The sequence below is a fragment of the Gopherus flavomarginatus genome, chromosome 4 (genome assembly GCF_025201925.1).
Source record: "Gopherus flavomarginatus isolate rGopFla2 chromosome 4, rGopFla2.mat.asm, whole genome shotgun sequence".
In the NCBI taxonomy this organism is placed as follows: domain Eukaryota; kingdom Metazoa; phylum Chordata; order Testudines; family Testudinidae; genus Gopherus; species Gopherus flavomarginatus.
Genome location: NC_066620.1, coordinates 108,456,948 through 108,480,357, shown reverse-complemented (window position 1 = coordinate 108,480,357; position 23,410 = coordinate 108,456,948). Strand labels below are relative to the sequence as shown.

Sequence of the window (23,410 nt, the reverse complement as noted above, 5' to 3'; positions counted from 1 at the left end):
AATTATTTCCTTTTTTATCTCCTCTTCTCTCTCCATCCCCCAGTTTTTTCCCTATTATCCCCCCTTTCTTCAGTGGTAAAATAGAAAAATTAAATAATAAAGGGAGGAGGAGGGTGCAAGGAGAGAGAGAAAGATAAATGGAGACAACAATTAAAAATTTCAAATACTAATTTTTTGTTAAAAATGAAAATGATGATAAATGAAAAATCCTTCCTTTTCAAAACCCATTAAATGAAAATGACTTTAAAACTTTTGAAAATTTTCACAACTCTCCTGCTGCCACCCCTTATTTTTAAACCAGCTGTAGTTAGGGTTGATTTACTAACCCATGCAGGGACTGAACCTTGGGAGGTGAAAAAGCATTTTGAGTTGCATTAGTAGATGGTGGGTGAAGGAAAATCACACGTGTGGTCAAATGATTTCTCTGAAAAGTAAATCTGAAATTATGACACTGCCCCTCGAAGATGAGATTGGACAGAGGTATCGCAACCAATGGCTAGCTTTGATTGTGTACTGAAATGACCCAACAAAATTACAAAAGGACTAATTGCTGAACTCTGTGCAACCCTAAATAATGCTGCTGAAACAGATAGATTGCCGCATATAATGGAAAAATGAGAAAAAGAATTCCAGGGTATCAAAGGGAAAAGCTATCAAAGGGAACGGTTGCTGGGCAGATATGCACCTAAATGCCTACACTACCATGTCATCATTAGAGAATTCCAATGAAAAGTAATTACTACCTATTTCTACACTCTGTTAATCTCCAATAAACTGAATTCAAGCAGTCCCAACATCTGTTGGAGAGGATTCAGGTGCGTCACCAACAACTCTTACATTTTTCTAGGACAACACAAAGGCCCAAACATTCTGCTTACAAACACACAAAGCGTAAAGAATATCTTTGGCATACAGTTTGGTAAAATCCCAACCTGTTATGTTCTGATGGACCATAAGAGCAAAGAATGAGGTTGATTCAAATGGACAGATCCTCAGCTGGTGTAACTTGGCATAGTTGCATTGAAATCAGTGGAATTACACTGGTTTACACCAGCTGCCCAGCCCATTTAGCTGACTTAGTGCAGTACAGCAGCTGAAAAGAAAGAGAGCCAGCTCCTGTGCGACTAGCCAACCCTTTAGACCACCAGGTAAGGCTCTGTGGATCTCACTTTGAAACTGCTGCTATATAACATATTAAAATCCCTCAAAAAATCCCTTATTCCCACATATCTCTGTCCCTAAACTCATTTACTCACTTATATTTCCCTCACTACCGACATGTATATTCGCCTGTGTACAGCATTTCTAGGTACAAACTGTTTTTAATGTTGCAAAATCCCTCCATGTCCTGAATTTTTGTTACTTTGTAAAAATCTAACTAAAGCCAAGGTTGGTTAGTCAGTTCTGTTATTTATATAAGATTATTGTGGAGATGCCAATGAAAATATTCTGAATTTACAATGGGTGTAACACAGGATTTTCACATTGCCCTTTCCCTCTGGGGGAAATCCTTAACTTTGTCTAACATGTGAACTCTGTGCAAACAGGTCATTGCGGATTTACCTAGCTGATGTGTTTGTTTCCGCTTCCCTTTACATTGGCACAAAACCAAAGAACCAAGGGGAAACAGGTGGTGCAGGGCCCCCACCCTGGCTTTGAACAGATTTTCTTCTATTGTAGTTTGTTCTCTCGATTCCCCAGATCAATCAGAAATTAATAGTGTTACTGCTTCATCAAGCCACCCACTGTTAGGAGACAGAATCTAATGTGCACACATATAATGATAATCATATATAAATCTTTTTATTACATAATGATTTATTCTCAGCAAGTGTCCATCAAGTGGAACTATACTGATGTACCCTAATTGAGGAATTGACCCATTGAGTCCAATTTCACTTCCATTGTCAGCAGTGGGAGTCTGCCATTGATTTTAATGAGAGAAGGATAGGCTCCCTTCTTTGCTGTCAATATTTCCATATTAAATTTGCTCAGTCAATAATTGACTATTCTCATATTCAAGGTACTCTAAACTCAGCTTTGTATTTGAAAAATTAAGTCTTGTTCTTTCTGCTTCTTATAATATATTGGCACTTTTAGTGGTGATTCTGCCATTAGCTTTTAGCTTTCATTTTTGTTGATTATGTAAAGCAGAATAGATTAGAAACTACTTCCCTTTGCCATGTTTGTAATGATTGCACTACTAACATTATTACGTAGGAACATAGGAAAAAATCCTAAATTCCAGCTAGTCCAGTATGCTGTAACCAGAACCAGATTCTTCATAGGAAGGTGTCAGAACCCTGCAGGAGGATGCCCCCTCCTCTGTAATAGGTATAGATTGGTTTAAATCCTGAATGCATGAGGTTTAATATCCCTTCCAAAATGTTTATTCCCATTAATTATGATATATCCAGAGGTATCTCTCGATATTCTTGATAGCCACAATAATGTCCCTTTCTCCCTTTTCCGTCTTGCAAAGTTCATGGCTTCAACATTTTTCTGTGGCAAGGAGTTACGCAGTCTAATTATGCATTGTGTGAAAAAGTATTTCCTTTTATCAGTTTTGAATTTCATTAAATGTCCCATTGTACTTGTGTTACAAGACAAAGAGAAGTTCCTCAGCTATCTTTTATAGTAGTAGAAATTTTTTCACACAGTAAAGTAAGTATTAAAGGTCAAAGCTACCAGGAGCAGATAAATTGAATAAGAAGTCACTTTGCTGACTACAATTTCACTTTAATATATAAGACAATAAATGCTAGACTGTGAGGAGGTGTTCTCTACTGCTTCACTGTTATGTGCACCAACCGGTTCAGCCATATAAAGAGCTTACAGCAAGACATACTGTATCAGCAAATGAAGAAGTGAGGCAAGCGGACTGACTGGCCAGTGCATAGTACTTTCTTTGTCTCCTGGCTTCAGTGGCCAAAACCCAATTGTTGAATAATTTGTGTGAGAGCACAATCTTGTCTTTCATTATAAAAGTCTCCATCAGGGTTATGTGCTATTTCTAGTCAAGAATATGGAGGCTTTAAATTCTTGCTGTGTACAAGGAATACTGCTATACAGGTGATGTTATGGGGTTGACCCAGAATGTGAGTCTGAACTGAGGTTTAGGTTTTAATGCTTAAAATAGCATTTTTTTTGAAAAACTCCCACATTTCCTAAAGTTCAAACCAAGAATAGTATAAAGAGATAGGAGATTCTTGCTACATATGGCGTATTATGAAAAATATATTGTGGCATGTATTTGTTTGTATATATGATAAATGATGGGTTAGGGTAGTATAAATTTGGTTTGGTTTGGGATGTGCATATTACTTATGAGATTATGCATGTTCTCATATGTGTTCTGACAAAACTTTCATGCCACAGCACTCCACCATGGATTCTGTGTTTTCCACATATGTTACGGAAAAACAATTTTAATAACCTTTTAGAGAACTTTTAAAAATTGTATTTAGACTATTTTTTATATTCATCAGCCTGCAAAGCAAGGAGCTTTAGTATTCATGAGGCCAGCTGTCAGAGCTCTAAGAGGAACTATAAAAATGACCTATAATGTTCCAATCTGTAACCAGTCTCTTGGGCATGGCCCGTTTAGTGGGCCAAGCCCCCAGGCTTCTCACAGTTCCACTGGGGCAGGCCTCTGGCCTCCAAGACCTTCAGCACTAGTGATCCCTGTTTCTCTATATGGCTTTCTGCAGCAATTCCACCTAATCTGGGCTTCTGCAGGAGACTTGTACTGTAACTTTTCAGGGCACAATGCTCTCAGAGGGTATTTACAGTGACACAGGCAGCCTTTTCAAAACAAGATAGCCATTTGTAGGCCCTCTGGAACGCAGAATCTGAAAATCCTTAGATTAACACTGACAGGCAGAAGTTACTCTACAGTCTGTCCTGAACAGGGCCAGCGCTTCCATTTAGGCGACCTAGGCAGAAGTGCCCCAAAGACCGGGAGCGCGGAAGGACCCTCCCCCGCCGCAGAATTGCTGCCAATGACCCGGAGCGTGGAAGGACCCCCACCTCGGGCGCCAAAAACTCTGGTGCCACTCCTGGTCCTCAAGAAGCCAGTGCCATCAGTCTGGCTGTGATGGTCTCCATTCCTGGCTCCCTCCCTCTCACTTTTGTCTCCCCAGGTGAGAGCTCCTGTATCCCTCCAAAGGGCAGCCCTCCTCCAGTCACCTGACACCTTTCCACCCCTTTGTCCTCCACTTCAGTTCATGTCCCACATGCCAGCATTTCCTGCTGTTAAGTGTGGATTTTTCTGTCCCTGGAGCATCTCTGTAGTTCTGGACCCTCTGTTGATTTGGGTCAGTTTCAGCTAATTCTTTAATTAACCTATTCAGTCTCTCAGACAGCTAGGTGACATGCATTCCTCATGCCTCCTCCACTGTTCTAGAAGCAGACTTAGATCTTTTAATAATACAAAATGCAGAGGAGGGAATATGGAGGCACACATAGGATTCATAAAAATGCTAGAGAAAATCCCCACTTTGTCAAACCATCACTAGATCAGAACTAGACCTTGCCTCTCCTGGGCTTCGGGTAGATTTGGGGGTGGAGGAGAATATTTCAGAGGCAGTTTGATTTGAAAAAAAAACAACCCAACAACCACAGTGGCCTTTTGAAGTTGCTTAGTGGACTGAGAATGTTGGAATATGCACTTTGGGGAGGAAAAGGCAGGAAGGAGGGGAATTGATTTCTATGAAAACAGTAAGGCAGACATAACGTGAACCTTTGAACATTATTTTATCACATGGAATCTAATTGATAAGATGGTTACCAACTCCACATATATGGTGTGTGTGTGTATGTGTGTGTAGCTGTAGATATGTATGCATAAGATATAATGTGTGTATATATAATTATATATATAATTACCTACTTATTAGTGACTTACCTGATAGAGAAATGGAAAAGATGAGCTTACTTGGCATCCCTCCCACTGCTGTCCTGTCCTGTGCACAGGCTTTTCTGCCTATTTCATACATTGGAGGTTATATATGCTTAGGGGTATGTGGCACGGCATTGGCGTTAATTCCCATTGGTTCCCACTCTGTGTTTGTCAGTCCTCATGGAAGCAAAGCATAAGGGGGCACACATGACAGTAGGCCTTCAAATATAGGTTTTGATTCAAGAAAGCATCCCTGATCTGGACAGCACTTTAGCACTTGCTTAACTTTAACCCTATGCTTAAGTCCCATTGAAGTCAATAGGATTTAAGCACAGACTAGCAGTTAAGCACATGCTCAAATTCTTTCTTAATTAAACCATGTAGTGTACAGGATTACACAGAAAACATCCAAGTTTTCTGTGGAATACTCTGAGTAAATTTCCCAGATCTGATGAAGAACTCTGTGTAAGCTCAAAAGCTTGTCTCTGTCACCATCAGAAGTTGGTCCAACAAAAGATATTTCCTCACCCATCTAGTCTCTCTAGTATCCTGGGACCGACACGGCTACAACAGCACTGCACACAGAAAACGTTAGAGTAGGAAATCTTGGGAGTTTATACACACTGTTGTCAGTGTCCCTTCAACTGGAAAAGAAAATCTGGCTAAAATTCAGTGAATCAATTATATGTGGGCAGTGCCAGTGCAGTGTGACATGCTAGGGATTTTTTCAGAGGAGGTCAAAAAGGTTCTACAAATTTGTAAAAAAAAAAAAAAAAAAGAAAAAAAAAAGAAAAAAGAAACCCTGCTGCACCTACTCAGCTGCAGCTCCACAAATCTCTCAGAAATAGTGGGATGCATGGGTTGAAAATATGTTTTCAAATAAAGTGCACTGAGGCCTCAAGATGTCCAATGTGAAATGTTTATGAATGAACCGCATAGAGCCAGTCTTATAGCTGACACTGAGCAAACACTGCACTCAGTCCACTCCAAAAAAGGATTCAGTGTGAAAGCCCATTACAGCCACTCTTTCTCTCCCCGCCCTTCACCTTTGAAATGATTTCTGAAAGAGAAGAAAGTGCAGTATGGGTGAGGTTTGCCACTGTTCAAACCTCTGGAATACTATAACTGTCCTGTGTTCAGTGTTTGCGCTCCATACTGAAAAAGTAGGGGGTTGTTTTTCCTGTAGACCTTCCAGACCACACACATCATGGTGGTTTGGTGCTTTCTGCTGCTTGTCTGCAGGTGTGTCCATCACTGCCCTCATTCACATGCCTGTTTGGAGTCATAAATACATCTGACCTATCACCTTGAAACTTCTCTGTAAATCTGCTAAAATATGAATGTGATGAGCAATTAGTTGGTAAAAAGGGGAAATTATTTTCCTTTTCATTAAATTCAACAAGATAGTGTAAAACCACGCTGGTCATGATTTTATAATCCTCTATCATATCCTACCCCGCCCCCACCCCCAGTCGTCTCTTTTCCAAGCTGAAAAGTATTCAAGATGTTGGAGTACCCACAGATGCATAGATTTGTAGAGAGGCAATATGATATTTTCTGTCTTATTATCTATCCCTTTCTTAATGATTCCCAACATTCTGTTTGCTTTTTTGACTGCTGCTGCCAGTCACCCAGTTTTGTGAGATCCTTTTGTAGCTCTTTGCAGTCTGCCTGGAACTTAACTATCTTTAGTAATTTTGTATCATCTTTAAATTTTGCCACCTCACTGTTTTACCCCCTTTTCCAGATTATTTATGAATATGTTGAATAGGACTGGGCCCAGTAACAGACCCCTTGGGGAGACCACTATTTACCTCTCTCCATTCTGAAAATTGACCATTCATTGCTATCCTTTGTTTCCTGTCTTTTAACCAGTTACCAATCCATAAGAGGACCTTCTCTGTTATCCCATGACAGCTTATCTTGCTTAAGAGCCTTTGGTTAGGGGCCTTTTCAAAGGTTTTCTGAAAATCTAAGTACCCTATATCCACTGGATCCCCCCTGTCCACATGCTTGTTGACCCCCTCAAAGAATTCTAGTAGATTGAGGAGGCATGATTTCCCTTTACAAAAACCATGTTGACTCTTCCATAAAAAGTTATGTTTATCTATATGTCTGACAATTTTGTTCTTTACTATAGTTTGATACTGAAATCAGGCTTATTGGCCTGTAATTGGCCTGGATCACCTCTGGAGCCCTTTTTAAAAATTGGTGTCACATTAGCTATCTCCCAGTCATTTGATGCAGAAGCTGATTTAAATGATAGGTTACGGACTGCAGTTAGTAGTTCCTCAATTTCACATCTGAGTTCCTTCAGAACTCTTTGGGTGAATACCATCTGGTCCTTGGTAACTTATAACTATTTAGTTTATCAACTTGTTCCAAAACCTCGTCTAATGACACCTCAATCTGGGACAGTTCCTCAGATTTGTCACCTAAAAAGAATGGCTCAGGTTTGGAATCTCCCTCATGTCCTCAGCTGTAAAGACCAATGCAAAGAATTCATTTAGTTTCTCCACAACAACCTTATTGTCCTTGAGTGCTTCTTTAGCATCTCGATCGCCCAGTGGCACCACTGGTTGTTTAGCAGACTTCCTGCTTCTGATGTACTTAACTTTTTTTTTTTTGCTATTACTTTTTGAGTCTTTGGCTAGCTGTTCTTCAAATTCTTTTTTTTTTTTTGGCCTTCCTGATTATATTTTTACACTTCATTTGCCAGAGTTTATGTTCCTTTCTATTTTCCTCACTAGGATTTAACGTTCCTCACTAGGATTTAAGTTTTTTAAAGAGCCTCGTACTGTTAATAGTATTATTTTACTACTTAGTGTTTTTTAAGTACTATGGCTGGGATTGTCAAAAGCACTTAGTGTTGGCCTAACTCTGCTGTCATTAAAGTCAGTGAGAGAAGGTGGGTGAGGTACTATCTTTTACTGAACCAACTTCTGTTGGTCAGAGAGAGACAAACCTTCAAGCTTATACCAAGCTCGTCTTCAAGTTCTTCAGAGCTCAGTGTAAGCTCAAAAGTTTATCTCTCTTACCAACAGAAGTTGGTCAATAAAAGATATTACTTCACCCACCTTGCCTCTCTAATATCCTGGGACCAACATGGCTACAACAGTACAGCTTACAAGAATTAATGTCAAATTTTCATTTGTTAAACTGTTTGTTTTCTTTCTATTTGGGTGGGGTTTTGGGTGTCATCATTTTAGGCCTCATCAGGACAATGCGCAAAGCTGAGTTTGGGGGATGGTGATGTTGTGAGGTGGGTAAAACCTCATTATAGATTGAGTTGAAACCTCATTGAGATTGGGTGTGAACCTATCCTTCAATTAATATACCTATCAGGATGAGTTAATCAGAATTCCCAACCTAAGACAAAAGGGGGTTGTGAACCCTCCTCAGGAGTTTGGATTTTATTATATAATGTTAGTACTTTGTAGTCATTTGCAACCACTTTGCACTAGTATAGATAACTGCATAAAAAAGCTAGCCTAATAAAGTATGACTTATTGATAGGGCTGGAAGAACCACCTGTGGTTAGTTGCCCAGCATTTTCTATTATAAGACCCTGTTTTCAGTTGCTTGTAACTTTGCTAAACTTTAACTAGTCAGCTGAAATTTTCTGTGCTAGTTAGTTGCATCAGGCTGATTTTTAAATTGTTATTTTTAGCAAAATCAGCTAAAATGGTCAAGCCATTTCTAAGGGAGGTCCTGGAGCAGGGTGGGAAGGGGGAGGCTGGCTGGAAGCAAAAAGGGAAGACGGTGAAGTGAGAGTCCATTTTCAGCTGGCCACTAATTATGTGTTCCTCATTTTCTGGCTGTCCATTGTGAGATACCTGTGGCAAAATTGGCAGAAGTGCTCAGGGCTCGCAACTACAACTGAAATCATTCAGAGCTATGGTATGAACATGTAAAGTGCTATGCTAGTGCTAAGCACTCTGGAAAATTAGCCCCCAAATTTCTCAAGTTGTGAATCAAAAATTAATGGAAACTTTTGACATTTTGAGACAATTTTGGCCTTAAAGTGAATGTTAATCGGGAATTATTGAAGAATGCTTTCCTAGATGCCCAAAAAGCCACAATCAAGGAAGAAAGTTGTATTGGTTTAAAAAAAACAACAACCCTGACCTGGTTTAAAGGGAAGTGAAGGCAGTTATAACAAATAATAATATATAACAAATGGAAGAAAGTAGAAGTTGATAATATGAATGTAAATCAAAAACTGTAGCTCCCTGGACCATTAATGTTGATTTTCAATAAGTTTTGAAACACTGGGGAAGTCCCAGAAGTCTGGAAAAAAGCTAATGTGCCAATATTTAAAAAGAGTAAATAGGATGACTCAGGTAATTATAGGTCTGTCAGTCTGACGTTGATCTCGAGTAAGATAATGGAGCGGCTAATATAGGACTCAATAAATAATTAAACGAAGGTAATATTATCAGTGGCAACCAACATGGGTTTATGGAAAATAGATCCTGTCAAACTTTATTTTTAATGAGATTATGAGTTTGGTTGATAGATCATATTTCTGATGTAATATATTTAGATTTCTGTATGGCGTTTGACTTGGTATCACACAACATTCTGATTAAAAAACTAGAACAATATAAAATGAAAACGAACACATTACATGGATTAAAAGATGCCTAACTGATAGGTCTCACAATGCAATTGTAAACAGGGAATGATCATCAAGCAGGTGTGTTTCTAGTGGGATCATGCATGGATTTGTTCTTGGGCCTGTGTTATTCAACATTTTTATCAATGACCTGGAAGAAACCATAAAATTGTCACTGAATAAATTTGCAGATGACGCACAAATTGAGGGAGTGGTAAATAATGCAGAGAACAGTCACTGACGCATAGCAACTGCATCGCGTGGCAAGCTGGGTGCAGGCAACCAATATGCACTTTAATACCGCTAAAAGTAAATGTATACATCTAGGAACAAAGGATGTAGGCCATACTTACATGATGGGGGATTTTATTCTTGAAAGCAGTGACTCTGAAAAAGATGCGGGCTTGGATATTCAGTTGAATGAGCTCCTAGTGTGATGCTATGACCAAACCGGCTAACGTGATCCTGGGAATGCATAAATAGAGGAACCTTGGGTAGGGGTAAAAAAGTTAATTTACCTCTGCATTTGGCACTGGTGCGACGGCTGCTGGAATACCATGTTCATTTCTGGGGCCCACAATTCAAGAAGGATGTTGATAAATTGCAGAGGGTTCAGTGAAGAGCCATGAAACTGATTAAAGGATTAGTAAATATGTCTTATAGCGATAGACTCATTAGGGTGACCAGACAGCAAGTGTGAAAAATTGAGACGGGGTGGGAGGTAATAGGCGCCTATGTAAGACAAAACCCCAAATATTGGGACTGTCCCTATAAAATCGGGACGTCTGGTCATCCTAAGACTCAAGGATTTCAATCTATATAGTTTAACAAAGAGAATGTCAAGAGGTGACTTGTTTGTCTGTAAGTATCTTCATGGTGAACAAATATTTGATTATGGCTCTTCAATCTAGGAAGAGCACACACAAAAAATGTAGAAACCCTACCTCCACATGATCCTCACAGAGCAAACCTCCTAGCTGGCACGCTGCCATACCAATGAACAACACAGAAATGGTCCCATGTAAACTCCAGAAATGAGATGTGGTCTGAGGAAATGTGGTGAGAATGAGGGCAAAGTCAAAATGCCACCCATGCTACCCTGGTAAAACAAAAATACCTTACCTGCAGTTACCAGATGCCAGTCAATCCTGCTCTGAAATTTAACTTGCTATTGGTAAAAATTCACATCTCACTGAAATAACCTTTATTGGATGTCTGAACAGACTTGAGCTATCTCTCAGTGATCCTGGTAATATTGTGAGGGGTTTGTCTCAGATGGCATGGGACTTCAAAAAGTGTACTGCATACTATCCATACCAGTGGGAGCTTCAAACAGCATTGCACGCAGTGCTTCCTTGACTGTTCAGAGAGCACAGCTTTCTGATGGCCAGTTCTGGAGAATGGAGTTGGGTTCACTGGCCCATTTGCTCTAACTAATCTGGCTTTTAGTTTTTGGTCTTTTTTCTGTGAATGAAAGGGAATAGAAGCTAACCCCAGGGTTTTATTGCACTTAAGTAACCAAAATTAACTCCCTTGTTTTTTTGTAATGAAATTTTTTTTTCTAACCATTTTTTTCCTGTGATCCCCTAGCCCCTGTTCTGAGACAGAAGAACTGGATACATGTCCAGCTATAAACCCTTCCCCCTGACCGAAATTGTGTACAGAACAATTAGTACAATACTAGGATGGCGCCAAATCAAGCTTTGCTCACCTAATCCTTGGTGCCTACGGGACAGCTCACCTATAATGTGAACGTACTGCTCACCCCATGAACGTACTGCAAACAAAAGCTGGGAAACCTGCCATAATCCCATCATCAATTTATGCTCCTGAAGAGGACTTGAATTGGAAACACTGAGAAATTCAATACACTAAAAAGCCACCTTTATTTCATTTACAACAGTCATGGTGCATTGCGCAAACACTTCTTCCATTTGTTAATTGACAGGTCTAAATGTTAATCAATTGACTTGGTTCCTGTAAAGTATCCAGATATTGTTTGCCTAAGAATATTCTGAATACCTCTTTTGAGGCAGGAACCATCTTATTCTTCTGTGTTTGTGCAGTGCCTAGCACAATGGGATCTTAGGAGCTTAGGCTCCCAGGAATGACTGTGATATAAATAATACTATCATTTTAATTATTTAAAAGTCTTTATATACTACCTTTGCGCTTACTGTAGTATCTGTGTATTGTATTTTAGTAGTAGCATATATTTTTTTCTAGTGCTATAATTTTTCTTTCTTTATAATCCTGTATTTTACCTACACTTTGGGAGTCTTTCCACTAACTTTAATGGAGTTTTAATCGAGCATTTTAGTTGCAGTTTAGTAGTAATGTCTGCTGATGATGCAGTATCAAAAGAGGATTCTTCTCTTCACAGAAGGGGGGGGCATTAATTAATTACCTTTCTGCTTTTCTTTTAGTGAGTTACTAAAATTCCAGGAAGTTGTTATTGACAAAGTTATGTAACTTTTACTTGTTATGGCATTGAAGAGATCAGTCTTTGAATCCAGCAGAGGCTAGCAAGTGGAACTGAAAGGAATAGTACCTTCTTTTTGTTTTGGAACAACTTTTAATACTTTATTTACATTAGATGTTGCATAAGATGCAGCAAGTTTTGACCCCGGCTAAGTTTTAATTCTTCATTTTTTGTTGCTTAACTCAGTTTATGTAATAACGAAGGTTCAAATTCTCCCACTCTGAGTAGTACCTTACTCCAAGAGTAGGGCCCAGTGAAATCAGGAGAACTTTTTGCTGAGCAAGGAACTCAGCTTGAGTCCAGGTGGCAGGATCTGGCCCTTTTTAAGTTTTTGCCTAAATTGCTCAGTATTCTTTTGGCAAGAGGTAACTGAACAGTCTTATATACATGAGCCATCTCTCAGTGATTTGGATAATATTGTGAGGGGTTTGAATGGCAAGAGGGAAACATTTTCATATATACCTCTTCATCTGAGAATATCAAGGTGTTCACAGGAATAATTAAGGGCTAGATCATCCTTTGGTCTGCATGCAGGGCATAAGAGAGAATAAAAACCCAGTTCTACCCTTGCAATCCCCCTCTCCCAGTCCACTTATGCCAGCCAGTCAGCATGGAAACGGTGCAATAACTTGCTGTTGACATAAGCCAGCAACAAATTATTATCCTTCTGCAAGAAGGGGAGAGCAGGACAGAACTGTGGATGTATTTGTTGGAAAGTTGCTGATACAATTTAAAAGTAGCTACTGTAGACTTTTTAGACTTTCAGTTAAAGGCTATGTGTGTGTTTGAGAGTAAGAAAGAGTTGCTTTTACATTGTCTGCATTAGTATATCACGCAAATAGAAAAAGATACTGCACAGCATACCACTGTGTATTAAGAACTGTATTATGTATTTCTTTCCCAGAGTATTTCTTATATATGTGCTCCTTTTTAGTGATCGTTTAACCACAATGTTATTGTCCTTTAAAGGAACACTTTTTCCTTTCTCCTCCTTTCACTTAAATTTTAGTTGTTATATCAATTTCTTGATGTTTTAGTTTATGTTACAATACCTCTCATCCTTCCCCACCCCCTTTTCTTTTTCGGTCCCACAGTTCTTGGATGCTCTGATTGCAGGATATCGCTGTCCAACCCCACGGGAATCTTCACCTCTCCCTGCTTTCCCAGTGATTACCCTAACAGCCAAGCATGCAAGTGGACCCTCCGAGCTCCTCCTGGATTCATCATTCAGATAACATTTATTGAGTTTGACATTGAAGAAGCTCCGAACTGCATTTATGATTCATTAACTCTAGACACTGGAGAGAAGAATCAGATTAAGTTTTGCGGCGTCACTGCGAAAGGATTATCATTTAACTCCACTGGAAATGAAATGATCATAACTTTTGCAAGTGACTTTAGTATCCAAAAGAGAGGCTTCAGTGCCAGCTATACCCGAGGTATGTAAGCATAAAGAATTTCTTTCCTCTTTTATCTAGCATGTCTTATACCAAGCAGACTCACTGTATGTGGTAAGGTGAATCTTTGAAGTGAGAATCTGGAGATCTCACAGGCTAAATTCTACTGACTTCAGTAGTGTTACACAAGTAACTCACGGCAAAATATAGCCCTGACAGGCTATAAAAATGCAGTTTGGTAGAAAATGTTGCACTGATTTCTTTAATATTCATATGAAAGAGAGCCATTCCAAAATAACTTAGTTATAAAATTATATATGCAATAGAATGGATGACATTATGGGGAAAAAATCTCCTTTCAAATGTATATGGCAGATCTCAACTCTTACATTCTGCTCCTCTTACTTACACAGGACTTTCATATTCAAATCATTCTTATTATCATCAACATGATAAGTAGACAACGTCATGATTTCCCTCAGAGTAATGTGAAAATCCTGTTACACCCTTTGTAATGTTATGGATATTTTCATTGGCACCCCTGTGGTAATCTTAGATAAGTAACAGAATTGACTACCCAGTTTTGGCATTAGTTAGATTTTTACAAATTAATACAAATGCAGAACATGAACGTATCTTTAAACACTAGACAATTTGTTTCCTAGAAGTCAGGTTTTAAAAGGTATGTACTTTAGTATACAATAAGCACACAGGCCAATATACATGTGGGTAGGAAAGGAAATATAAGGGAGTAAATTAGTTTAAGGATGGATTTGGGTTGCATAATGGCAGGCATTCACCCAAGGAGCACTCCTTGGTGACCTGTGGGGGAGCTACAGTTACTTGTCTGCCTCAGTTTCCCCTACTGGGCATTTTGTAAGTTCAATGAGCCTTGTATACCATGAACAGTGCCCCTTGAGAGGTCTAGTTTATTTAATTGACACCAAACATGGTGTGTACACAAACCTTATCCTTCTGCTGTAAGTCCTCAGGCTTCTCTCCTGCTGACTCAGGGTATCTCCCAGACCTTCTTGCCTGAAGAGCTATGTAATCTCCCTCCTCTAGTGCTTTTCCTCTTTGTGTTCTCAGGACAGTTCCTGACCCCAGAAGCCTCTTCAGGGAGACACCATGGGAAGTAGGTTCCCACCTAGTTCCCTAAGGAACGCTTTCTCTCCCCACCTTACCCACGGAAATTTGTGTCTCTGTACTAAGCTCCTGTTTGAACATACTTAACCTTTTATAAAGCCCAGATGTTCTTTATCTATTCAGCTACCAACCAGCTACTTATTCAATTAACCAGCCACAGATGGATTTAGGTTGGCTTATTCTCCTTAGTGAGCCTGTCACAGGGAGGCCAGGTGCCTGACCCTTCAGAAAGCAGGGGAGTTTGGTGAGGTTTGGTATATTATATAATACTGGCTTCAAACTGAGGTCCACAGAGCATTCCCTCATCATCCACAGAGAGTTGGATGAGCATATAGGTGCTGGTTCTCCTTGTTTCCAGTTGCAACATTGTATGAAGACAGTAACTGGGCCAGATGCTCAGCTGGTGTGAACCAATGTAGCTCAACTGATTTTAATAGAATTACATCAATTTATACCAGTTGAGGATATGATTCATTAAATGCTTTCCTAGTATTACTTGTCCATGTAAGCAATCACTGTAGTTGTTACAGGGATGCTATTCAGTCACCAATGAGGAAGGAGGTGGGTCCACCAGGCAATCTCTCTAAAAAAGTTAGTTCACACTTTGTAAAACTTTGGGACCCTGTAGCTCATTCAGTTTAGTACATAGACAGGGCATATATCCAGGTATAAAGCATGGTTTTGGTGCAGCATAGTTATATATTTGTTATACTGGAGGATGTTAATAACTGCCACCTCAGTGAAGTTGATGGGTGAACTAGGCACCCTTTCTTCAGTCTAAATAGAAGAAGCAATTAAAAGCCCGTTTACGTTATAAAAGCTAGAAAAAATAGGGAGTCACCACCCTAGGACATAAACCATATAGCAAGGCCAATCAGAACTTAAGGCCAGGTCTACAGGACATACTTACCGTGGTATAACTACGTCACTCAGGGTGTGTGTGAAAAATCCACACCCCTGAGTGACGTAGTTATACCGACCTTAACCCCCGTGTAGACAGTGCTATGTAGGTGAGAGAGCTTCTCCCATCCACATAGCTACTGCCTCTCACAGAGGTGGAGTTATTAAGTCAACGGGAGAGCTCTCTGCCATCACTTAGAGTGTACATGTACATTTGTATTGTAGATCCACCCTAAGCTATGTGGGGTGAAGGGTTTCCCTGGGATAGACTATAAAACGTAGAGGCTAGGGGAATGATTCATTGCAGTCAATGTGTTAGAGGCAGAAAGGCAGGAAAAGCCATCAGAAAGTGAAATAAGTAGTGGGCACAGTACTCATTGGAAAGGTAAGCTTGGATTTCTGAGCAAGGAATTGCTGTTTGCTGTTTGTTCCTGCTGTATTCAGGAAAACAGGACTTTGTGTGTATTCTTGCACTGAAAAAATACTTGATTCTATCATCAATTGCTTCTCTAACAGAGAATTTCTTCTCCTAATGGCTTCAATAATGATTAACTGCTCGAGCCAAAAGGAACAACAATATTTGTTTTCTCCTTCATACAGTGATCAGCGCCTTAAGTACTGATAGCTGGAATTTACCAAAATGATGAATTGCTTACATATTTGGTAACTGGGACAGAAATCTGCTGGTAACATTGACTCCAATGTTCTGCTCACTCTATCCAGAACACATATTGATATAAGTTTTTCCCTTTCTTGGAAGATGTGGGGTTCTCAGGGGCAGCTCCAGGCACCAGCGCAGCAAGCGCGTGCCGGGGGTGGCAAGCTGCGGGGGGTAGCATGCCGGTCACCATGAGGGCAGCAGTCAGGCAGCCTTTGGGCGGTGTTTCTGTGGGAGGTCCGCCAGTCCTGCGGCTTCTCCCAAAGCCGCGGGACCAGCAGATCACCCGCAGAACTGCTGCCGAATCCGCCTGACTGCCATGCTTGGGGCAGCAAAAAACATAGAGCCGCCCTGAGGGTTCTGATGTTCAACCACCACTCCCGCCCAGCACTGTGGAGTCATATTACAAGGCAGATCAGAATTGTTCAGTGACATAACAAATTTACTGAATATGTTAGCATTGCTTATTCTCTTCTTATACCTTTTCAACACAGCCAATGCCCCTCAATATTCTTGACCTTCCCAAACACACAATGAATAGTATTTGTATAAATAACCTTCACCCTCTTTCCCAGCTCTGAGTTCTTATACTATTCTTTGTAATGTGGTATGTCTCCTTACTTATAATGTAAATACAATTACATTACAACTAAGCTATGACAATGCCCTTGTTCTGTAAGGGAAAGCTTAACCAAGTTTCTATCTCTAAAATATGACTACTTGCTATTGTCCTTGAGGAGAGGACAAAATCCTTGAAGTGACTATGGTAACTGGCTAGCGGGTCCTTTGAAGGGATCAGAGGTCCAGCCTACCTGTGACAGGCTGCACAATGGGGGGGATGAGTCACTCCAGGCCAATGGAGGCTGCAAGAAGCAGCCCAGGCTGAGGGATGTGCTGTCCGCCGCTTTCTGCAGCCCCTATTGGCCTGGCGTGGTGAACTGCAGCCACTGGGAGCTGTGATCGGCTGAACCTGTGGGTTTGGCAGGTAAACAAACCAGCCCAACCCGCCGGGGGCCAAAGATTGCCGAGTCCTGAACTAGGGCATAAATATTTGTGAACACTAGCTTGCAGAATTCAAACAGACTGCTCTTGAGAAAAATTGAACAAAATCCTTATACCCAACAAAAACCCATGAGTTGAGTTTGGCAATAAAAAGCCTTTGATTTGCCAAGGAATGTAGTTGAGGAACTCTCTGCTACAGTGTTACAAAGATGTGGCATGGGCTTCAGTTATGTAATGCATTCATGAAAAACAAATCAAAGAAATCATGAAAACAAATTAAATGTTTTCAAATTACTGCTGTAGTGTGTTGCCTAATGCGTTTTTACAAGTTTCCAGATGAATGCAAAGTAATTGTAAAAATGACTTCTTGCATGCCATGAGTTTTGAATGCAGCCTTAGAGGTTAATAGTTTAATATGCTTAATTCAACTTCAGGAGTTATTAGTTATCTGTAATGCAGCACTAAAATGATCTTTGCTCATTTTTGGTTGAATGTATTGCTAAGCTAAATGCACCATAACGTGCAATACTGGGCCAGTTCAATGATAAAAGCATTCTTCTAAATGTTTGACTTATTGAATATTACTTGGATCTTTGTCTTTAAACCAATTTGTATGTCCCTTTGAAATTTATTTATATATGGATTTTTGCATGTGTGTGTACTAGTTGCTGTTTCTCTGAGGAATCAGAAAGTCGTCATCCCCCAAACTCCAGATGTTGACCCTGTGTCTGTGGCAAAAACAGTTCCAGTGCCAGTGCTTAGCCAGTTCACACTCTGCTTTGAAGCAACCAAAGCCAGCAATGATGCCAGTGACTGGAAAGCTTTCTCCTACCGTGATCCTATGTCAACAGAACTCCTCAGTTTTGGAAAGACCTCAAAAGGCCACTTCCTATCAATCTCAGGCACAGAGTGCATACTGGACAGTGTCCTCATGACAAATTCAAATGGAGATTTTTTCACAGAAACTTTTGAACAATTGTGCATAGTATGGGATGGCTTCTCTGGCACTATAGGTGTAAATGGCAAGAGCATCTATCACATGGTTCTCTGCTCAGGTACCCTTGGCCAGGTTATCCCTGGCAATGGAAAATTGGTGTTGGGCTCTGACAGCAATGAATTAAGCTCTTTAAATGGGGACATATACAACTTTCGTCTTTGGAACTTCACCATGAGTTCCCAAAAGCTGTCCAACCTCAGCTGTGATGTGAAAGGAAACATTGTAGACTGGGAAAATGACTTCTGGAGTATCCCAACTTCAGCATTGAAAGCAGAAAACAATCTAAGTTGTGGTGAGTATGTTTGGCAGAATCACTTTTGTTAATTTCTTCCCCCATGGCATTGTTCTTGAAGTATCATATGACAGCAAGAAACTGCATGTTTAGAGTTACAGACAGCAGCACTTCCCAAGAGGCAACCTCATTTGTCCTAGCCTTGCCAGCTCTATTCCACGAAAAATTAATTTTGTCCCGGGTGTGTCTGTTCCTTTAGTTTAATCAAAGCTCATATCCAGCCTGACTTCAAAAGACAACTAATGAGGTTAAACTAAATTTACGAATGAGGGGCTTATATATATTATTCAGGATAGAAGCAATAAATAACCAAAAGTAATAAGAGAAGTAAATAAAAGTTCTCCAACCTTTCCTTTTCACAAATTCATTAGTTTAAATGTGATTTTAAGACAAGTTAGTTAATACACTTGATTGTAGAGATGTGGAACAAGATAGAAGGTGTTTGTTTAAAAGGGGTAATAGGTAGAAATAATACTGTCTGTATAATGCTATAGGCATGCAGAGCACTTTACAGAAACATATAAAGACCAGAGTCCCTGACCTGAAGAGGTTACAATCTAAGACTCTTATCCTGCAAGCACTTAAGAATGTGCTTAACTTTAAGTCCTTGAAACACCACTAGGACTACTCATGTGCTTAAAGCTAGACAGGTTATATTCTTTCCTGTGCCAGAGTTCTGTTCAGTGCAGGCGCGGATGGGGAATATTAGAAAGCTGGTTGGGCCACCCTGATTCTCCTGCTTTGTAGCTAAGATTATTCAGGCCCAATTAACAGGTCTTAAGTCTACTCATTGCTGTGTCTTTCTAAGGATATTGCAGCAATAAAAGATTATCAAGATGTTCCAGAGGTACTATTCTTTTCATAGTTGTTGTGATTTTAATGATCCAAGAATTGTCTAGATCTCCAGGAAAGAAAGTGTTCCAAGTTTCTACCAAGGCAGGAAGTAGAGCTATCCACTCACTGTGTCACCTCCTTTATTCCTTCATGCAACTCTGAAAATGTCATCATAGAGTAAAGGTATAAGAATGTACCTGGAAATATTATATTCCATTGGTTTTTTACTCTGAGCATACCTGGAAACTTTCAGAGGGGATACAATAGTTTTCCTCTGGAATCTTCCCAAAATCAATCCCCCCAAAATACTGAATCGCTGCTTGAAATAATTTCCATTTCAAACTTCTTTTTAAACTGCTTGTTTGTTATTAGCATTCTTCTCATAGGAAATGAGAGAGAATCATGAGTGGGAAAAGATCCAGTAGACTTCATTCCATCCACGGTGATCTTTGGAGAAAAAAATTAATTGAACTGACAACTTGGCACATTAGCCTGCACTTCTGGTCTCTGACCCTCTAGTCAGTAGGAAGGAGCAGTGTGTGCTTTGTGCATTTGCTGTGCATCCATTGTGCTGTCTGTGAAGAGTGCCATAAAAAGCATCTGTGCACAAAATAAAACAAACCCAACCCCCCCCCCCCAAAAACCTGAAGAGAATGAAAGGAGAATAAATAAAGGCAAAAGAGATTAAGAGTAGAGGAAACATTTCAGATTAAAATTGCTGGTTCTTCCCCTTCTCTTTGCACATCATAAGACAAATATTACCTCATGGTCCTGCCTCTTCTCACCCCCGTAATCCCCCACTGCACAGTTTCTCCTCTACCCAGTTGCTTGCTGCTCCCCCCCCTTCCTAGTCACTTGATCTTCTCAAACCCCCCCGCACCCATCATTCTCCCCTAGTTGGGCTCCCTCTGCTCCCAGGCTGGGACTGGAGCTGCAACCTGATGCAGAGTTTGCTGCCTGCCTGCTCACGAGATGCAGATAGGAGCTGTCCCGGCTGAGCAGGCGCTGGTGTGTGTTAATGACCTGGCACCTGCCCTCTTCCCCGACCCACAATAACCAGACTTTTGGTGTCTGGTCAGTACTTCTGACTGGACACTTCCAGGACCGCTTTATAACCAGACTTTCTGGTCAAAAAACAAACGTCTGGCAACCCTAGTGTGGATAGATGTATACATTGTACGTGACTGTAATCTGCTTCTGAACTCCAGTTCTGCAGAGAGGAAGACCATCCCCTGCAACACACACATGACACTGATTGGCTTTCAATTATACTCCTACAAGAACAGTATTCTTCTCCTAGTGACTTCTCACATTCAGCTTTCCTGGTTCCTTACCATCTTAATGGTTTTGTATTATGTAAACTCCTTACCAAAAGCACCCATCTAGATCTCTGGATAATCTCAGCATGAACCAAAGGAGCTGTACATTTTGTGTTTTCTAACTTTGCTTGGGGCATGGAGCTTGTCTTTGTTTATTGTAAAGAACTATGTAAGCTTATGTCACTAGCAAAATAAATATTAGGGCTGTCAGTTAATCATGGTTAACTCACGCAATTAACTCAAAACAATTAATCCTGTTTAAAAAAATTAATCATGATTAATCGCGTTGTTTAATACATTTCAATTGGTATTCTATTTAATATTTTTGGAAGTTTTTCTACATTTTCAAATATATTGATTTCTATTACAACACAGAATACAAAATGTACACTGCTCACTTTATATTATTATTTTTATTACAAATATTTTCACTGTAAAAATGATAAACAAAAGAAATAGTATTTTTCAATTCATCTCATACAAGTACTGTAGTATAATCTCTTTATCATGAAAGTGTAACTTAAAAATGTAGATTTTTTTTTTGGTTACATAACTGCACTCAAAAACAAAACAATGTAAAACTTTAGAGCCTACAAGTCCTACAATTTACAGAAGATAATGCTGCTTCCTTTTTGTTTATGTCACCTGAAAGTGAGAACAGGTGTTCACATGGCACTTCTGTAGCTGGCGTTGCAAGGTATTTACATGCCAGATATGCTAAACATTTGTATGCCCCTTCATGCTTTGGCCACCATTCCAAAGGACATGCTTCCATGCTAATGATGCTCGTTAAAATGTGATAATTAAATTTGTGACTGAACTCCTTGGGGGGAGAATTGTATGTCTCCAGTTCCTTTTTACCTGCATTCTGCCATATATTTCATGTTATAGCTGTCTCAGATGATGACCCAGTACATGATCATTTTAAGAACAGTTTCACAGCAGATTTGACAAAATACAAAGCAGGTACCAATGTGAGATTTCTAAAAATAGCTACAGCACTCGACCCAAGGTTTAAGAGTCTAAAGTGCTGTCCAAAATCTGAGAGGGACGAGGTATGGAGCATGTTTTCAGAATTCTTAAAAGAGCAACACTCAGATGAGAAACCTGCAGAACCCGAACCACTAAAAAGGAAAATCAACCTTCTGTGGTGGCATCTGGCTCAGTTAATGAAAATGAACATGCGTCAGGCCGCTCTGCTTTGGGTCGTTATTGAGCGGAACCCATCATTAGCATGGACGCATGTCGTCTGGAATGGTAGTTGAAGCATGAAGGGACATATTAATCTTTAGTGCATTTGGCATGTAAATATCTTGTGACACCAGCTACAACAGTGCAATGTGAATGCCTGTTCTCACTTTCAGGTGATATTGAAATGGGCAGCATTATCTCCTGCAAATTGTAACCAAACTTGTTTGTCTTAGCGTTTGGCTGAACAAGAAGTAGGACTGAGTGGACCTCTAGGTGCTAAAGTTTTACATCGTTATATTTTTGAATGCAGTTATTTTTTGTACATAATTTTACATTTGTAAGTTCAACTTTCATGATAAAGAGATTGCACTACAGTACTTGTATTAGGTAAACTGAAAAATACTACAGAAACTCCTCACTTAACGTTGTAGATATGTTCCTGAAAAATGCACCTTTAAGTGAAACGATGTTAAACGAATCCAATTTTCCCATAAGATTTAATGTAAATGTGGGGGGTTAGGTTCCAAGGAAATTTTTTGGGGGCAGACAAAAGGCATTATACTTTATACTGTACAGTACAGTACTGTACTGTGGTGTGGAGGTGCCCCTGGCTTACCCCTGGGGTTCAGGGCTGGGGGCACAGGGTCTGGGAGGGAGTTAGGGTGTGGGAGGGTGCTCAGGGGCAGGCGCGGGGTCTGGGAGGGAATTAGGGTGTGGGAGAGCACTCAGGGTGGGGTGCAGGGTCTGGGAAGGAGTTAGGGTGCAGGAGGATGCTCAGGGTCGGGTGCGGGGTCTGGGAGTTAGGGTGTGGGAGGACGCTCAGGGTGGGGCTGCAGGAGGAGGCTCAGGGCTCAGGCAGGCAGGAAGTACAGAGCACTTACCTGGGGCAGCTCCTGTTTGGTGCAGGGAGTGTGCAGGTGGCTCTGTGCAGCGCGGCACTGCCCCCATGGCCGCTATTCTGGGAGCCATGATTCTGGGAGCTCTCCCCTTCCGGCAGGCAGGGCCACCCGGAACACAGGGGCTTTAGGGGCTTTTCCCCCTCAAAGCTGGACGGAGAATAGTGGTGCTTTGAAGGGGAAAGCACCACTTCTCTCTGGCCACTGGCTGCACTGCTGTCCCTGCTCCTTCTGAGTCTTCCGGCCCATGCTCACAGGGCCACATTCCAAAAGCGGCATTAGAGCTGCAGGCCAGGGCCCCGGGGCCCCCTTAGCCCAGGTCCCTGCAGCCCCTAAAGCCCCTGCGTTCTGGGTGGCCCTGCCTGCCAGGGGGGAGGACAGCTTCCCTGATTGCTCGCTCAATCCCTCCCTTCCTCCTTCCCTCCCAGAAAGACCTAAGCGCCGCCAAACAGCTGTTTGGCAGTGGGGGAAGCGCTGGGAGGGAGGGAGCAAGGGAGGGGGAAGAGGCAGAGAAGAGGAACTTGTGCAATGCTCCCTTATAAAGTCAGCCAAACAACATTATAGGGGAGCATTGCACAACTTTAAACGGATATGTTCCCTAATGGAGCAGCGACGTAACTTTGAAACAATGTTAAGTGGGAGGACATTAAGTGAGGAGTTACTGTATTTCTCTTGTTTTTACAGTGCAAATATTTGTAACCAAAAATAAAGTGAACACTGTACACTGTGTATTCTGTGTTGTAATTGAAATCAGTATATTTGAAAATGTAGAAAACAT

General features: G+C 40.7%; 1 protein-coding gene across 4 annotated transcripts in view; it reads left to right on the top strand.

The window, feature by feature from the left end:
• ADGRG6 (adhesion G protein-coupled receptor G6) overlaps positions 1 to 23,410 on the top strand; it is a 174,014-nt gene that overhangs the window by 54,861 nt on the left and 95,743 nt on the right. For all 4 annotated transcript variants that reach the window (XM_050949482.1, XM_050949480.1, XM_050949479.1 and 1 more), the window contains exons 3-4: positions 13,095 to 13,439; positions 17,769 to 18,392. In XM_050949482.1, coding sequence (XP_050805439.1) covers positions 13,095 to 13,439; positions 17,769 to 18,392 — 969 coding nt within the window. The remainder of the gene's footprint in view (positions 1 to 13,094; positions 13,440 to 17,768; positions 18,393 to 23,410) is intronic.